At 43.5% G+C, this 16,452-nt stretch overlaps 1 protein-coding gene across 2 annotated transcripts in view; it reads left to right on the top strand.

Annotated features, from left to right (window-relative positions):
• Positions 1 to 16,452, top strand: part of EPHA4 (EPH receptor A4) — a 107,346-nt gene that overhangs the window by 46,640 nt on the left and 44,254 nt on the right. For both annotated transcript variants that reach the window (XM_075417840.1, XM_075417839.1), the window contains exon 5: positions 11,011 to 11,349. In XM_075417840.1, coding sequence (XP_075273955.1) covers positions 11,011 to 11,349 — 339 coding nt within the window. The remainder of the gene's footprint in view (positions 1 to 11,010; positions 11,350 to 16,452) is intronic.

Below are 16,452 nucleotides of genomic sequence, written 5' to 3'. Positions count from 1 at the left end.
TTCAGTGCTATTACTCAAGGCTCCTGCTTCTAATGCTTTCTGACAGTTATCAGCATAATGAACCATAATGAAATGATGAGCAATCTACAGTGGAAACTCAGTGTGGATTCCACTAGAGCTGTGTGACTATGTTGTTAAAATTTGAATGCACATTAAAATAACACTGTCCTTATTTGTTTCCAAGGTCAAGGCTTTAAAAAAATCTCTGAAAGATCTAAACACTTGAATTTTGTAAATGTTACAGTCTAATATACGCCCTTAGCACAATCTCATATTGCATTTAACGTATCTTAGAGATAAATACTTGACCTGTATTTTCAAAAAAGAGTGAATTTACCTACCTAATAACTGTGCTTGCAAATGAGTAATTACACAGGAGATGATTATTTGAGGGTAGTTTTATTATAATTGCTTAGACTTCTAAATAAACAAATGTGCTCTTTTTCCTTAAACTAACTTGTGCCTCTTCTAAATTTCCAGACAGACGCCGATTATCACTGTTCTAGCTTTTAGAAGAATAGCAAAGTAGGGTACAACACACGGTTATGCTGGCTAGTATGCTGTAGGTAGCTTTGCATTGGCTTTGCCATGCTACCTTCCTTGGGCTTGCATACTTGCTCTGGCGCTACTTCAGTCTAACCTCTGCTGTTGAAGCCTGTTCTCTGTAATATGAAGTATATGCCAATACAGCCTCTGATCTTCAGATGTTAAATTTATGACATAATAATTCTTCCAAGTCTTTATATATGTCCGTACCTGAAATAAATAATTTTGTTCTTAGAACAGCATATAAGGTTGTTCATTATGTAAACAGTACGTCAAAATGCCTCTTAAGGTGCAGTTGCAAGAGCAGAGGGAACAGTAGGTAGGCAGTATGGAGAGAATGATTTTTCTTCTCTGCGTAGGCTGGGAAAATAGACCATCAGTTGCTGCCAGACCAAGAGAAAGGGTTTGTGAGTGATGGGGATCTCAAAGGAGAAGGCTGTCTCCCCTCGTCTGTGGTGACGGGCTGGAGGAAATGAGAAAACGTTGAATAAGAAGGGGAGTGGCTATGGCTTGAAGAGAAGAGACGGGAGTAATTTGACAATGCGTGCTTTTAATCAGTAGACTTAAAATCATCACTACTTTAAATACAGCAGCTGTTTATTAGCTCTCTTCTGATTTTCTGGCCAGACCCTTAAATTAACAGAGGCATTTACTCTGTTAAGTGGGGTCTTTGATTTGGTTAGTCAGGACCCAGTTCTGTAGACACATTGAAGTAAATTAGAGGACTAGCAGAGTAAGTCATTCAGCAGTTGGGCCATTGACAGAACAACTTATTTTTCCGGTTGAATTTCCCTCCTGTCAGACTGTCAGACAACTTTCTGGTATCTGCAGTGGAATACTGCTTTTTAATCTCAAAAGACTGAATGAACACAGGTATATTGTCTGCAATACAGCATATTAGAGTAGATGTGATAATGTGTCTTAGCACATGTGGCAATGCAAAATGTTCTTACATGGCAGTTTTTGGAAGAGAAACCCAGAGCCCACAGGGGTGATACCTGCAAGTGTCAGTTTTCCCACACCTCTGCCAGTGGTTAACTGGACCTCTTTGCTTAGCTCCCTTGGCCTGGAAAGAAGAGGAAATATCAGTTGGATTGTTCTCCAGATGAAAGGAACAAAGCCTGCTGTGAAGATGGTAACCAGGGTTCTTTTGGCAAGTCAATAGGAAATCGTACATGCCAGTAAAATGGGCATTTTATCACTGGCACTGGTCCAAGATCCCTAGCTTGGCAGAACTCCCACTGAAGTCAAAGCAGTCTTGCCTGAGTAAATAAATTAAGAATTGTTTACCAAGTCAGTTGCCTTATTAAAACCTAGTTGTAATGCTAACTGTTCACAGAAAGGAGAAGGGGGATGGAAATAGAGCAGATGACTGATACTGCAAGTGGCGGCTGCATCTTGCGGACTGTTGACTTTGGTCTCACCAGTTGAGAAAACACATAATCTATAATGATAAATGGTCAGGAATAGCCAGGCAGACAAGAAGCGAGGGTTGTCCAGACTGTCAGTGCTTGTGTAAATTAGCCCATAGCAACAGGAGATCTGCCCACAACTGCTGAAAGAAGTAGTTAGTGGCAGCAACATATACAACTGCCACAGGCAGGTGTGGGCTTTATTTCTGAGCCTAAACTTACACAGGGCAGGTGTTTACTCTGCGTTATAACTTGTCTTTCAGATGGTTAAAGATCAACAGCAAAGGCTTATCTGAAGGGCTTCACAGCTCACATGCTGAAACATTATTGACAGCTCCACAGTTGTACATGTTTAATGAAGCTTTATGAGATGGAAAGAGGAGGCCAAGGTGCTTTTTCTTGACGGCTGTGCCTGGCATCGCTTTGCCAGACGTTTTAGTGAGAGAACTTAAAGAGTTTAAAGACATTGATTATTTCATAATTACTTTCTTTGCATTCACTCTGAAAATAGTAAACTCTTTATTATACACTCAGCCCTGCCTCCAGGGAGATAAGTTTTAGGATCATGATCAAGTTAAAGAGTATTGATTAGAACTGTTAAAGGCTATCTGTAAAGTATCGGCATCGTGAGACCTTGTTGAGAGAGTAGCAGTATGGTCACATTGGCGAGGCTGGCAACACAGCTGAAAGCCTTAGCAGAGTCGTACTCCCTCTTAGTGCTTGAGCTAGCCCCTTCAAAGGTACTTGATGCCCTTCCAGTCATGTTTCATTGCTCTCTGTAGATATGCTCCAGAGATCTTGGGAGCTGATCATTGTATGGATCTTTTCTTTTTTCCACCTCATTATTTGTTCCCTTTATTCTTGTCGTGTTGTACACAAAAGCTGGCTTTCAGGCCTTGTATAGCAGAAGATGTGCTAAACTTGTCAGCGCTTCTGATAATGCATTTCTAGTTAGGTTTTCTTGCTGTTAGACAGTTGCATGCTTACTCCCAGGTGCCTGCTGCTCCTGTAACTTAGCAAAGACTTAACTGCTCCTCTGTAGTGTAGCCAGTGCCAAGCTCCCGACTGAAAACAGGCCAGTTCATACTAGGCTCCTTTTAAACAACAGCGAGGCATAGCAATCTTCCCTGTTGTATGAATCTTGTTTATTATGTAGCAAATTAGCTCAAGATCTCTGAATACCCCGAGTTCCCTTTGAAATCACCGGAGATGAAGAGGGTCAGTGTCTCTGGAGCAGGCTCATAAAGAGGATCCTTTTGTCAGTCCCGGTCCAAAGCCCATTGAAGCCTGCTGGTCTGCCTGATTGACTTCCACAAACACGTGTAGCTGGCACTCTCCTGCATTTAACAGTATGTTTGTAGGTGTTTGGGGGTGAAGTTAGAAAGCTTCTAACTGCAGCAGGTTATTGTATTCTTTTTACTGTTTGTTAGAATAATTTTTAATCCTTATCAAGCTAAGGTCTACTTTTTCTGCCTCAAAAAAGAGAGGTGGTATTTTCCTCAAGGAGAGTGCGGGAATGGTTAAAGAAGATTAAAGTCTTTTCTACATGCTGGAGGTTTTCTGATGTCTGGTGGGAATTGCTGGTGAAGCTTCCGATTTCACACTGTCAGGCAAACACAGACTGAATGCAGGGTGACAACCCATTTGACGATAATTATCCATTGCCCTGGCTGCAGAGACATCCGTTACCTGATAAAGAAATGTACTTTTACACACATGCACACACAGACTGAGTAAAGTATTTTTTAAATCGTTTTGTCCTTCCAGGGCTCAAAAGCCTCATCCTGCTTGTTACTTAGCTGAATACATATCTTTTGAAAGCATCTTTCTTTTAAAGAAGGGTACATTTTAAATGCACTGATCTGGCTACTGACAGGATTCTCGTAATGAAGGCTTGCCTTCTTGAGCACTTCCATGGAGAGTGTGGTTTTCAGCTTGCCTTTTTAATAGATCTCCTCCCACAGATAGATCTTTCAAGGTAATAAATATCAACCATACCATAGGTTAGTAGTAAACAGATGTGGTTACAGTCCAGCTACTGATAATATCAGTTTAGTTCTTCATGGGTAATGTTGCTGCCAAAATAATCCACTGCCACTGTTAATGGCTGAGGACTCAGCTGGCACAAAAAAAGGAGCTGCTGGTAAGGAGCCCTCTGCCAGGGGAAGTGCTAAGACAGAGGGGTGAGGGCAGGTGGCTGGACAGAGCTTTATTTTGGATGCGGTCAGAGTGGGTTTCTTGTAAGTTCTAAATTCGCTTTAAACGCATTGAGTGTCAGAACCCTGTGCTGAGGTGCTTTTTTGGTTTATTTTGGCATGTTTTTGTTTTTCAACCTAAGAAAATAGCGTATAATGGCTACTTGGGTCTGATAAAATTGGCCAAACCAAAGCCCAGGACTTTACCTTCAGTACTTTTGTCCTTGGGACCACTGAGAAAAGGAAAAAGATTTTTTTTTTACTTGCCTGTAGCTGTTTGGCAAAAATTTGGAGCTGCTCATTGTTTAAAAGTGGGATTCTGGCATCCTGTCAACCTGGGGCAGCAAAGAACCAAGCTGCAAGGTCCTCCTTATTTCTTGTCATTTTATGGGACTACAAAGTCACTTGGGAGCTGCTTAGCTGGGAATAATTTCTTTCTCTTCTCCTTTCACTGTCCTTTAATCCACGCCTCCTGAACATGCACTGTTGCTGAACTAAATTAACTGGTTTAGTGAAGACAGTATTCTGTATGTCAAACAAGTCTGTCTGGTCCAGTTCTAGAAAACTGTAATTGAATTTACTGCATACGCCCACAGAGACTTTTAGAGAAGCACCTTGCTGGGCAGATGAGTAATAAAAAAAGATGTAAACCCAGGGATATTAAAACCTTTGTTATAACCATTAAAATGCAGTTCCCCAGCACAGTGCACTTACAGTTCTACCCTCAGATCCCAGGGTTAGTTTCCAGAGGTATTTTTCAGTTGTGTAGATCAGTTGGATTTACAGCTGTAGGGAGAAAGGGTGGACTGACTTGGTTGGAGTCTATCTGCATACCTGACAAATTGTGCCTGTCTGCCTGTCTTGCTGCAGTCCCTCCAGCTCAGGAGCCCAGCTACAGCATGCCCTGTAGTCTAGGGAGCTTGTCGAGGCAGAGGCACTCTCCTTTGGACTCGTGGCCTGGCGGCAGTGCTGAGCTTGCAGTCCTGGTGCAGCCTGGTTAGACCCCGTCCTTGGGCACGCCAAGGGTCCTGGTGTCTGTGCTTTCCCTTTGGCGTGCATGAAGGGCAGGGCGTGACCAGTCCCTGAGGGCAGCAGGAATATTCACTCAGTTACAGCTAATCATCTTTGTGCTGTTTGCCTTTGAAATTGTTCATTGTGTTCAGGGTAGGCTTTCTTTTTCCTTGGCGGAAGGATTTTGCCAGTTGCCCTAGGCTGAACCTCCTACAGTTGTACTGTTATCCTTTGTGGCAGGAAGAAAGGGACTTTGGGATAACTTCCTCAGCAGGATGGTATCCGAACAACAGAAAGACTTTGAGCCAACAACCTCTGATGGTCCCTCAGTGTGTAGGGCAGCTGATGTAAATACCAGATATTACTTTCCTTGCAAATAAACAGTTTGCTGATGAAATGTCATTATGCCTAGTGTTAGTCTGCAGCCTGCTTCACAGCCGTGGCCCCTTGCCATCTGCATCCCACAGGTGCTAGTTCAATCCCGGATGGCGAGTTCATTACAGGGTCTTCACTTCGGAAGCTGTATGTGAGTCATTTTGGCGCTCGGACCGTACTTGATCCCTGATATGAATCACAGAGACTCCTTAACTATGCCCACAGACACCTGTAATCCACAGAGAGGTGGCACACAGGTAACGTAGCACACGGAGATGTCCTGTGGTCTGGAAGGTAGGAGGGAGCCCGCCAGGTGTTGATATGTGCCCTTGTCATGGTTTTCATCAAGCTTCTTACCAGACTTGCAGTGGCGTTCCGGAGGCTTCTGATTGGAGAGGGACTTGAGTATTTTGTGGGAAAGGAGGGAGAGAAATATTGATGGATGAAATGTTAAAGTGCAGCCTGAGATTGTGGTCTCAGTCCTTTTTAGTACAAGTAATGATCATGCTATTAACCCCTTAAAAGCTCTAGTTTTCTTGAGTATTCTTTTGGCACAGGATACAGCATTGTCCTTCAGACAGACAGATCTATCTGTGGGTGACAGAAACAGATAGATATAATAGCTATAGCTTATTGCAGCAAGAGAAGGCCAAACAATCTACATTGCCCAATACATTTAAGTAAATCTAATAGAAGGGTTGAGGAAGATAGCAAGATTAGCTTGACAAAGATTATTTGTTGCTAAACACACTCTTTAGTGTTTTCCTCAGCCCTGACACGCACAGTGAACTGCTCCACCCAGGGCCTTTCCATTTGCTTCATGGCTCAGTTCATTTTGATGGGTTTATTGTGAAGCAAGATTTATGGAGCCCCAGGAAGGAATAAAATTTAAAACTTCCGTTGCCTGTGTTCCTACAGAGGAGTCCCCCGTGTCCGCTCACGGTGCTGGTAAATGGGCTGGGTGAGGGATCCAGCTTTCAGGCCCCATGATCAAACCGCGTCCTCTCTGCAGTCCCTGACAGGAGACATACGAGCGGCTCTGCAGATCCATCTCTCAGGTTTTGTTGTCTTGGGGGAGGAAAGTGAGAGCCCTTGGCTTCCTAACATCATAAAATGAACTTAAAAATTAGTGGTCTTACAAAATAAAAATGTCTAGATTTTTTCTGTTTTTTTTTTTCCTCTGTAGGGACTGTCACATTTTTAAGCTCTTCTGGGCTGTGTGGCACTATTTAGCTCCATGCTTCCAGAGTGCCGAATGGCTTATACAATAGCACGCTTCCATCAGCAGGAGTTTTTAGAAAAATGCTGTAAAACATGGGGTTTGGGACAAAATCACAGGTGCTGGCACCAGTTTCCGTGGCGCAGCTCCTTGTCTCCCCTCTCATCCGCCCCGGAGACAGATTTTTTCTGCAGGAGCACAGAGGGTTTGTGTGAGGGTGGTGGTCTGGCTGGCAGGATGCTGTTCCTGTGGGATCCTGCTAGCTGGGTTCATCTTGAAACAACACTGGCATTTCCAGCCTGCCGTGGCCCTGAAAGGATTTTTATCTCATCTATCCGCAGTGACTCTGTTGTCAGAAACAAAGCAAATCCTGATCACCATTGAAGGAGCAGATACGCCCTGTGTTTCAACATCTGAAGCCAGGCCCATCAATCTGAAACTCTTCCCCACTCCCGATGCCAACAGCTCCATTGATGACTATGCTCCAGAAAGAAAAGAAATTGCTTTTCCCCTCACTGTAATGTCAGCCCACCATTTGGAGACTCCCCCGTATCTTCCTTTTCATGCTGGAGGTGGTGCACTCATCTCTGTGACCTGCAAGCATCTGCTTCCCTGGTTTTCCGCTTCATTGCGTCTCTGTTTAGACACTGCAATGCCCTGTCCCACATACTAATTACTGACTTCTTGCTTCTGAGGAGCTTGATTCATTCTGGCACATTTTCCCACGTGAAACTGGACCTAGAGCCTTGGAAAATATCTTAATGGACATCAGAGTAAGTCTGAGTTTAACCCCAAACTGGCTGCTGTATCTGAGCTAAAAGGCGTCTCTTTCAGACCGTAAGTGTGACAGTGTGAACCCTCCTCGCGTGGCGTACTTAGCTTCACGGATATCCCCCTGAAACGAGGGCAGCCCTGGCAAAGCCAGGCATTGCTCAGAGAGGGGAGATGTTTGCACTGGCACCTCCTTATCTCGGCTCTCCTGGCCATGCTCCGAGTCGATGCTCTCGCTTGTGTGATTGCAGCAAGTGGACGCTCTGTAAGAAAACGCCTTTTGTTGTTTCTCACTGTAAAGCTCTTGCCGTTTCCCAGAGGAGCAGTTTCTGTTCAGGGCTTGCTGCTGCGAGGTGCTGAACGGCCTCTGGGAGGATGGACCTCCTCAGCTCCCACCGGCTCCAACATCTGCTCTGGCAAGGTCAGACCTTCGCTGCACAGCATGGATGTGGGCTTGCAGTCTACTGAGGCTGCTGGTTTCCTCCAGAGGCTTTTGTTTGTTCTCCTGCCTCCTTGCCAGTGCGGAGGGACAAATGCTGTCACCTTGTGCAGCTGCCTGTCCCGAGGAGAGAGCCCCGGTGCAAGGCAGTTTGGGGAGTTTTGGGGCAGGTGGGGCTGAGATCAGTTCCTGCTCAGCAGTTCCCGTGCCGCCACTCGAGTTCGTGATTTCAGGAGTATCTTCCACCTCACTGCACTCACAGTGTGTTTTTGGAAAAGAGGCTTGTGTATTTGCAGGCTAAGCAGAGACCGCTTTCTCCTGCCCAGGGAAGCTGGCAAACCCAGCTTTTGAGGGAAGGAGAGCTGGTTACAGGGCAGAGGCATTGGGCTGAGTCTTGGGAGAGTTATGACTGATGCCCAGATGTGCATGGCATGTCTTGTGTGCCCTTGTCGTCTCACCACATCCCTCTCTGCCTCAGTTTCCACGTGATGAACAGAGATTGAAAACAGTTTCTTTTCCTTTTCTTTCTTGCCAGTTTCTAAGCATTTTTGGAGCAGGAAACGTCTCTTACTGTGTTCGGTAACTGATCTTTGAGTAAAAGGGCTTTGTACTTAGGAGTCCTAAATGCTGCCAGTGTATAAATAAAAGTCATGAATGGCAACTCGGTGGTGCAGCAGGCGGGAGGGCTCCTCGTCGCAGGGGCTGGCCCAGGCTCTCTCTTCTTGCAGTAATTCTACCTGTCAGCCCCGATTAACTCAGAGGCTGTTTCAAAGGTTTGGCAGGAAGGGAGGATTTCCCTCTTTTCAAAATGAGTGTATTAATTTCATTATTTCTGATGTGAGCACAGAGAAACAATCCTTGCTCAGCTACTCTTGCAGCAGAGGCCTTTCATTTAGGTACTGAAGATAAGTAGATATATTTGACCTCTCTGTAATTTAAGACTCTTTCCTTAACCTACCTGGCTCTCCTAAAATAAAAGTCCTGTCTCCTGTTGAACATGTGTAACATCCTGGCAGCTTCAAGCACAGACCCAAAAATATGATGCAGTCCTCGAAACCTTGTCCTCCACAGTGTACTCAGGTCTCAGGCTTCCTTTTAGATGCACCTGATGAATTGAGGCAGCCAGAATTAATCTTCATCATAGTCACCTCTTAATGGTTTAACCTCTTCGCTGCTACACTTGAGTCATGTAGTAACTTCAGCAGAATTTCACCATAATGTATTTGGTTCCCATTTTACCTTGATGGCTGTTTTTGTACCTTTGGCATATGAGAGATTATGATTATACACTTAATGAAACCATTGGTACTGGCTGATTTTTTTTCCAGTTTCACAACATTTGACAAATAACAGGAATGGAAAACCTGGAATGAAACTTGCCAGAACTTTCCCTTTCTTTTCTGCCAGGAGATCTGAACTTTTTTTGAATTCCAACCATGAAATGTATTGTGATAAAATTTAAGAAGCTTTCACAAGCTCTCTTGTGTCTTGAATGGAAATTGAACTTGTGACTTTCTACAAAATCATTTCCAGTATTTTTCTGGTAATAATACATTTGTATTTAAAGCTTTAACTATGAGTAGTTACTAAGGACTGCTATTTTTGCTGTATTCCTGTTTGGATCATTACATTTTGCAAGCTTAGTTCATAGTCTCTGTTACCTTTCTGTTCGGTACGGTGTTTACCTTATGTCCTGTCCCAAAGTGTTGTGTGCCGTAGTCAGAGCACCCTCATGCTCCACCCCAGAACAGGCTGCCTTTTGATGATCAGTGAAGCTTTTTGTGATGTATGAAATACCAGTCTGTTTCATGGAGTTGCTCTGATTCGTCCTTGTTAAATTTAAGGGTGCAAAAAGTGTGTCTCACCTCAACTGTATTGAAATTAGATTAAGAGCCACGGGATTAGTTTTTCTGCATTTTCAGTGTGCTTGTTGGTTTTGGGCCTGTGGGGATTTAAGCATGTAAATAAGATTTCTGCCTGTGCATTGGTTGCAGAGCGAGGCAGGGCACTGCTGGAGGCGGTTTGCCCGGTCCAGCAGAGCCAGCCATGGCAGTGGCGGTGGGTTGCTGAAGGTGCTGGGAGGAGCTGCCTCCTGCGGGCTCTGCTTCTGCCACCCCTTCCCTGCGCCCAGCTCTGCCCTTCTTCTCAGGGATGGCCTCCCCAGCCTGCCTGCGCCTCTGTCCCCAAATTCGGCAGGCTCCGTGCTGAAACCAGCTGGGAACTGGTTGGCAGTGTGTTTACGGGTCTTAAAGTCTCCTGTCCCTGTGGTGCAAGAGCTGACCTTATGTCTCTGATTCAGCCTTATTTTCAAGCTTTCTGTATGGTCTCTTGTTCCTGACCAGTTTTCTTGTATTGGCTCTTCTTCAACTGCTCACCGTATTTTCCTCCCCATTCTGCAGCACTACCCTACTGTCACCTTTGTTCTTCATCCTGCAAAGCCTTAGTTCTGTGGCCGGCTTTCTACTCAGATCTCCTTCCTGCATCCCAAAGGGTCATGTCCAGCTCCCTGCTTAATGGGCTTCAGTGTTCCCTGAATGCAATCTGACATCAGCTGGTCTGGAAAATACTGCACTTCTGTTCTTGAGAAAAAAATATCGGGAGATCAACAATTTCAATGAGAGTCTGCCTGTAGGTAATAGGGGACCTTGAAAATCTCAAGTGAAGCAGGGTTTTGTGCATTTGATGCTTTTCTTGAGAGTTCATGGAAAAATGAATGTAAAATATGTAAATTTCAAGTTTTTCATAAGAAGTATAAATAGTGAAAGTGAAAAAACCCCACTCTTGTTTAATTGCAATATTGGGCTTTCAGGCTCATTTAGAGCTGGAAAATACTGTTAATTCATCAGATGAAAAGATCAGTTTGACTTACCAGTTAATTTTTCACTTTCATTAAGAACATGGAGAAGTAAAATTCTGTGTGGTCTGGGCTGTGCTTGGCTTAACTGGGTGTTGCACACCCTCAGTATCACCCAGGACCCTAAATCTGAGACAGTGCGTATGTTTTTCCAGTTACTAAAAGAACGTGTGGACTTTTTCTTCTAGGCCCTCCATCTGCTCCCCAGAACCTGATTTCCAATGTCAATGAGACATCGGTGAACTTGGAGTGGAGCCCACCCCAGAACAAAGGTGGCCGGGAAGACATCTCCTACAGTGTGGTATGCAAGAGGTGCGGTGCCGGTGACCTCAGCCGCTGCCGGTCCTGTGGCAGCGGTGTGCACTTCAGCCCCCAGCAGAATGGCTTGAAAGCCACCAAAGTCTCCATTACTGACCTCCTGGCACACACTAACTACACCTTTGAAGTCTGGGCAGTGAATGGAGTGTCCAAGCAGAACCCCAGCCAGGACCAAGCTGTGTCAGTCACCGTGACAACTAACCAAGCCGGTAGGAACCTAAACACAAATTCTCTTCCTCTCTCTTTTTGCCTGTTTTTTAGGAAAGCTGTGATTTCCATTATGTTTAGCATTAGCAAATGAATGCAAGGAGCCCTGAGACGCATAACTGGGTCAAACCCTTATTTTCTGGTTATTTATATGGATAGTTTAAATTCTTTAGGGCTGGAAAAACAGGAGGGTTTGACTCCCGTAGCTGGGAGCAGAGCCCTGCTGCAGCACGCTGCGAGGACACTGGGAGGCATTCTGCAGAAGCAGAACAGCACAGCTGCCCTGGGCAACAGACCCAGGGCTGCCGGCAACTCGGTCCTCGGTAGGGGAGAGGAGACCCTGCACATGGACATGAGTATGCCCTGGGTGTTTACAGAGGGCAAAATACCCGTTCGGGGAGCACAGGACTGTGCTTCTGCCTCCTTCCAAAAAGGGCTGTGCAAGATTCAAAAAGAAGGATGAGTTGGTGCTCGCTTGCCTGCCTGCTGTCTCTCCTCTCCTCCAAAGTCAATTAGATTCTGTCCCAGTGCTAAATAAATACCTCCTTAACCTGCTGCTAACAACGTTTCAATTGATCAGAGCTGGCATTACTTGAGAAATCCTATATGAGCTTTCATCTTCATGCTGGCTGGTTTTTGTGTTTCACTCATCTGGGAGAGTGAAATACCATTTCTGTTTATACCTGATTATATCAGATACCCTAGGCAGTTCTGCTTTTTTCACCCTGTGCTTGACCTAGTAAAGGCTGCTGCAGCGGATTGCAGTTTAGTTGCGATGATAATTTGTCTGATTTTTTTCTTAAATTATATGAAAACATCTCTTGTTTGCAGCTAGATAGGCTTTCAAGCACAGGGTTCCAGCTGAATCTTTAATTTAATGCACAAAATTATATATATTTGAATATGACACTCTTCTATATGCAAATTGGATATCCAGACTGTCAAACTGGCTACCAGACCGTCAAACCTGTTATCTAATCGCTCACAGCGCTGATTGCCTTCAAATCCCACAGACATTGCAGGCGTTCAGCACCTTAGAGCATAGCTTACAGGGTTATGATTTATCGTCAGACTTACGGTGTATGGGTCAATATTAGTATTTTATATTTGGATAGTACTGGACTATATAAATATTTTGAATTCTGTTTCCTAGTAGATGTGTGTGAAAAATAGGTATGCAAAGTCTAAATCTACAAATTTTAGTTGTAGTCCAGTACACTTCAGCATTAACCGTGAGAGATACATTCAATTGTGCAGTGACAGTTACAAGCAAAATTGTCAAGTTCACGCTGAAGCTCCTTTGAAAATCTGGTCCAGTGTTTTTTGTTCTTTACACATACAGTTGACAGCATCCCTTTTAAATTATGATTCAAAAATTCAAACTATCGCTTTGGCTAGTGAAAAGACGACTAATAGAGAAAAGGGACTATTACAGAGTCTTGGGAGAAAGCTGCAGGAGGATGCTGTCATACACTATACGAAAAGAGAAGGTTGAGAACAGCAGCAGGGATAGTGTTTTTGTGCTATGAATGCCTAGCAAAGAGAGTATTTCTGACTGATTTTGGCATGTGTAAGGATTAGGGGATGCATATATGCATGAATAAGTGAGTGGGATCCATCTACCGTGTGAAAATTCTACCATCTTATGCTTTAATATGCAAAACGAAATCTGATTGAATATGCAAATAGGAATTGATTTTGTTTATTATCCATGAGTAGCAGTTCTTCACATCAGGAAATTTGTCTTTTTGCCAACATTTCCAATTATGAAACATGCCCAGTCTATCAAATGCTTCAGAGGGCCGGAGAAAACTGTACGGGTACAAATGAAAATTAACTCCAAGGTGCTGGTGTTCTCCTGTTGTTCATACGATTTTGTGTATTCTGCTGCGTAGAAGATCTAAATAGAAATGTGTGGCCTAAACCTAGAGGTCTCAACTGAGATTAATAGTCCTTACATATGCGAATAATCCCATTGATTTCAGTGAAACTGCTTGCTTGAGTAAAGGTTTGTAAAGCTGGACCCTTGAGTTTTACAAGTACTGATCTGTTTAATCATTGTAAATGCGTGTCTGGAGTGCATTAAAATTCTTGTGCCACTCATTTTCTTTCACTATATTTCATTATAAAGGAATCATGTCATGATCGAGCACTGCCACAGGCTTGGTTTTGATCTTGCACCTTTCTTACACTGATGTAAAGCTACCTTTGTTTCTTTGCAGTAATTTCTAAATAAGATTAGAGCCAAGCTCCTCCTTTAATAACACTCTTTCCTTGTTTTGCTAATAAAAATGAAACTGTCAACACTGAAAATCTGTAAACGAGTTTACTGTTTTTGCTATCTATGCTTGTGCTTTGTAACATTTGATAGAAAAAAATGTTGTTAGCCTGGTGCTTTAGATATGAGCAGTGCTTTGGGGTCCTATTCTGGGGAATTTGCTGGAACTGTTTGCAAGAGGTGCATCTTTGATTTAAACTCAGTAGGGATGATAAGTATGTGAGGGACCAGAAAATGCTTCCTCTTAACAGCAGTCTGAAATTGACCTTCCAAATATGCAGCCATACAATCTGAAGAAAATATGCCGAAATTTTAGAACACGGCTTTTGATGTCAGAATCAGAAATCCGTATATTTGTACGTTTGCTTGCATTGGTGCCTGCAAGGTATGCATTTGGAGACGGAAAGAAAGCAATGGGAAATCAGTTACTGGTGTACTCAGCACAAAATTGAAGAAGTGTGTTGCAGTGACATAAAAGGTACAGTTGAAAGGCACAGGTGTTTTTTTGTTTGCTTTTGCCATTTTACTCATGGAGATAGTGAAATAAGGCAGATGATTTCCCCCCTTTGTTTAGAAATTCTTTTCAGTTTCCAATACTATAGCAAAATGTTTAAATGAAAATAACATTTGCTATTCAAAGTAGGATCAAAAAGCATTTGAAAAAGTATTTTTCTTGCTTCCTTTGAAAAGGTCATGGTTTTTATACCTTTTTTTTTAAAGAGGGAAGCTAGATTTCAGGCTTTGAACCACATAAAAATTTCTGTCTCCTAGTGAAATAGTTCAGTCTTGTTACATTTTAAGAATTTTGAATGGTGAATTCAGCTCACTATTCTGCATGTTTAGTATAATAATTTTTTTTTAGTTTTTTGAGATGGGAACTGCCATTCTTTTCCCATATAAGATTAAAAAGAAATTAAAAAAGCAAAGGATGGAACACTGAGCTGTTGAAACTTGGAGCCAGCGCCCTTAGCACAATGAGTAGTAGTGGGAAATGCAGATGTTAAGGCTCTCCACCAGCAGTGGTGACTTTTGTGGCTGTTTTGATGAAATGAAATCAGCACTTTGTCCATCCTTTAAAAATGTGAAATGACTTGTGGAAGAGATGCAAACCAGCAACTCTCATGCGATGCTGCTAGGAGAAACTAATTTCAATGAGAGACCCTGCCAGGCAGTTGACTGAATAGCTCAAAAATCTCTGGGCTCTTTTTTTTTCTGCTATGGATAATGCTGCGAAGCTGTTCAAAATTAAAAGTAAATCTCTCAATAAAGAGACCTTGTTCACAGCAAGCAGGAAGCTTTTGGTTTTTTGAAGAGGTGCTGCACAGTTTATATTTTTATTAAAGATTAGAGCCTGGCTGTTTGGGTCTCCAGCATAACAGCCATGTTCAGTGGCAAGTCCGTCTGTCTGCGTGCGTGTCCGAGGGCTCAGCACTGCAAGGACAAGGGTGTGCACAGATGCTGAAGGCGTTCCTAAGGCAGGGGAGCAGTGGAGTGGGGGAGAGCCTACACGAGCTCTAAATGAGATTTAAAATCCATATGCCGCTCAATTTGCTCCCTTTTTTTGTTTGCATTTTATAAGGGATGGGTGTCTGTCTTGCTCCTTTGCTCGTTGGAGTTAACACGGTTGATATTTTGGAATAAACAGGCTGCCTGGTGATTTGTTACCTTGTTAGGTTACCTTTGGCTCAGTGTTTCCTAAAGTGGACCAGCACAGCTAGGTGGAGGCAGGATGTGCCAATTAGGATGAAAATACAGTATAAATAAATAAACTTACTCTTTCTCCCATTGCATCGGACTGGATGTTTTCAAGCTTGCCTGTGCTCAGAATCGAGAACTGATCTCTCTTATCTCAGGCTCTCTGTCCCATTTTTCCCTCTTTCAATTCTCGCTCCTCTCCCCGGCTCCTTTGTCTCTGCGATCCCCCACACCTTGTCTGTCTAGCTGTCTGTTCGCCTGTCTCAAAGCTGCTTCATCTCGGAGGCAGAGCCGTGTGGCTGGCTGCGCTGCAGTCCTTCCCCCCCGTCTGCTGTGGGCTCCCCCGGTCCCTCACCATCACTCAGAGCCCTGCGGTTGTTCAGTATCCATTTCCAGGGAGGAACTAAAGTGGGTCACGGTTCCACCAGGACTTGAGCTCTGCCGAGAAGACCCGTGTGAATCAAGTATTCTTCTGGGACAGGTTGCAATTGTGGTGACCAAACTGTGATGAACCCGAAATACTCACATTCAGTGCAGGGAAGGAAAATGTCAGATGTTACTCAGGTTTATTTAGCCTTTAGATTTGTTTGTTATGTTCTTAATTCCATTACTAAAGGGAAAAAAAATCTGAAAGATGGTGATCGTTTGAGGATGCTTGTGTTTTAAGTTAGAAACGGAAGAGGCAGAAGTAGCAGTTACTTGCTTCCAGATGACTCACAAGTTCTAGTGGACTTTTTGGTAGGGGAATATATATTCCCATTTTGTGTTTCTGTGGGTCTTCTTTGAAAGCCCACGTTCCCTTTCAAATGCTGATTAGCATTCCTCACGTGTTGTACAGAACAGCACAGAAAATGCATATAAGGTCTTACATTCTGGCAGTGTGCTTTAGCCTGTGCAGAGCTAAATTTGCAGCCAGGAAAAATTCATGGACGTACATTGCCCTTGGTCAGTGTACGCTCCTCATATCGACAAAGTAATAGTTGCTTAGGCAGATGAAAAGCGGCACATGCCAAGACTGGCAAACCTAAGGTTATCAGTATTTTCTTTTTAATGTGCTACTTTCCTGGATGTTTATAACTTCCATAAAGAACTGCTCTGTAGTGAAACATCAAAAGACATTATTAAGTAGATT

Source organism: Opisthocomus hoazin, chromosome 4 (genome assembly GCF_030867145.1).
Source record: "Opisthocomus hoazin isolate bOpiHoa1 chromosome 4, bOpiHoa1.hap1, whole genome shotgun sequence".
Classification (NCBI taxonomy): Eukaryota; Metazoa; Chordata; class Aves; order Opisthocomiformes; family Opisthocomidae; genus Opisthocomus; species Opisthocomus hoazin.
This window is presented reverse-complemented; position numbering and strand designations above follow the sequence as displayed.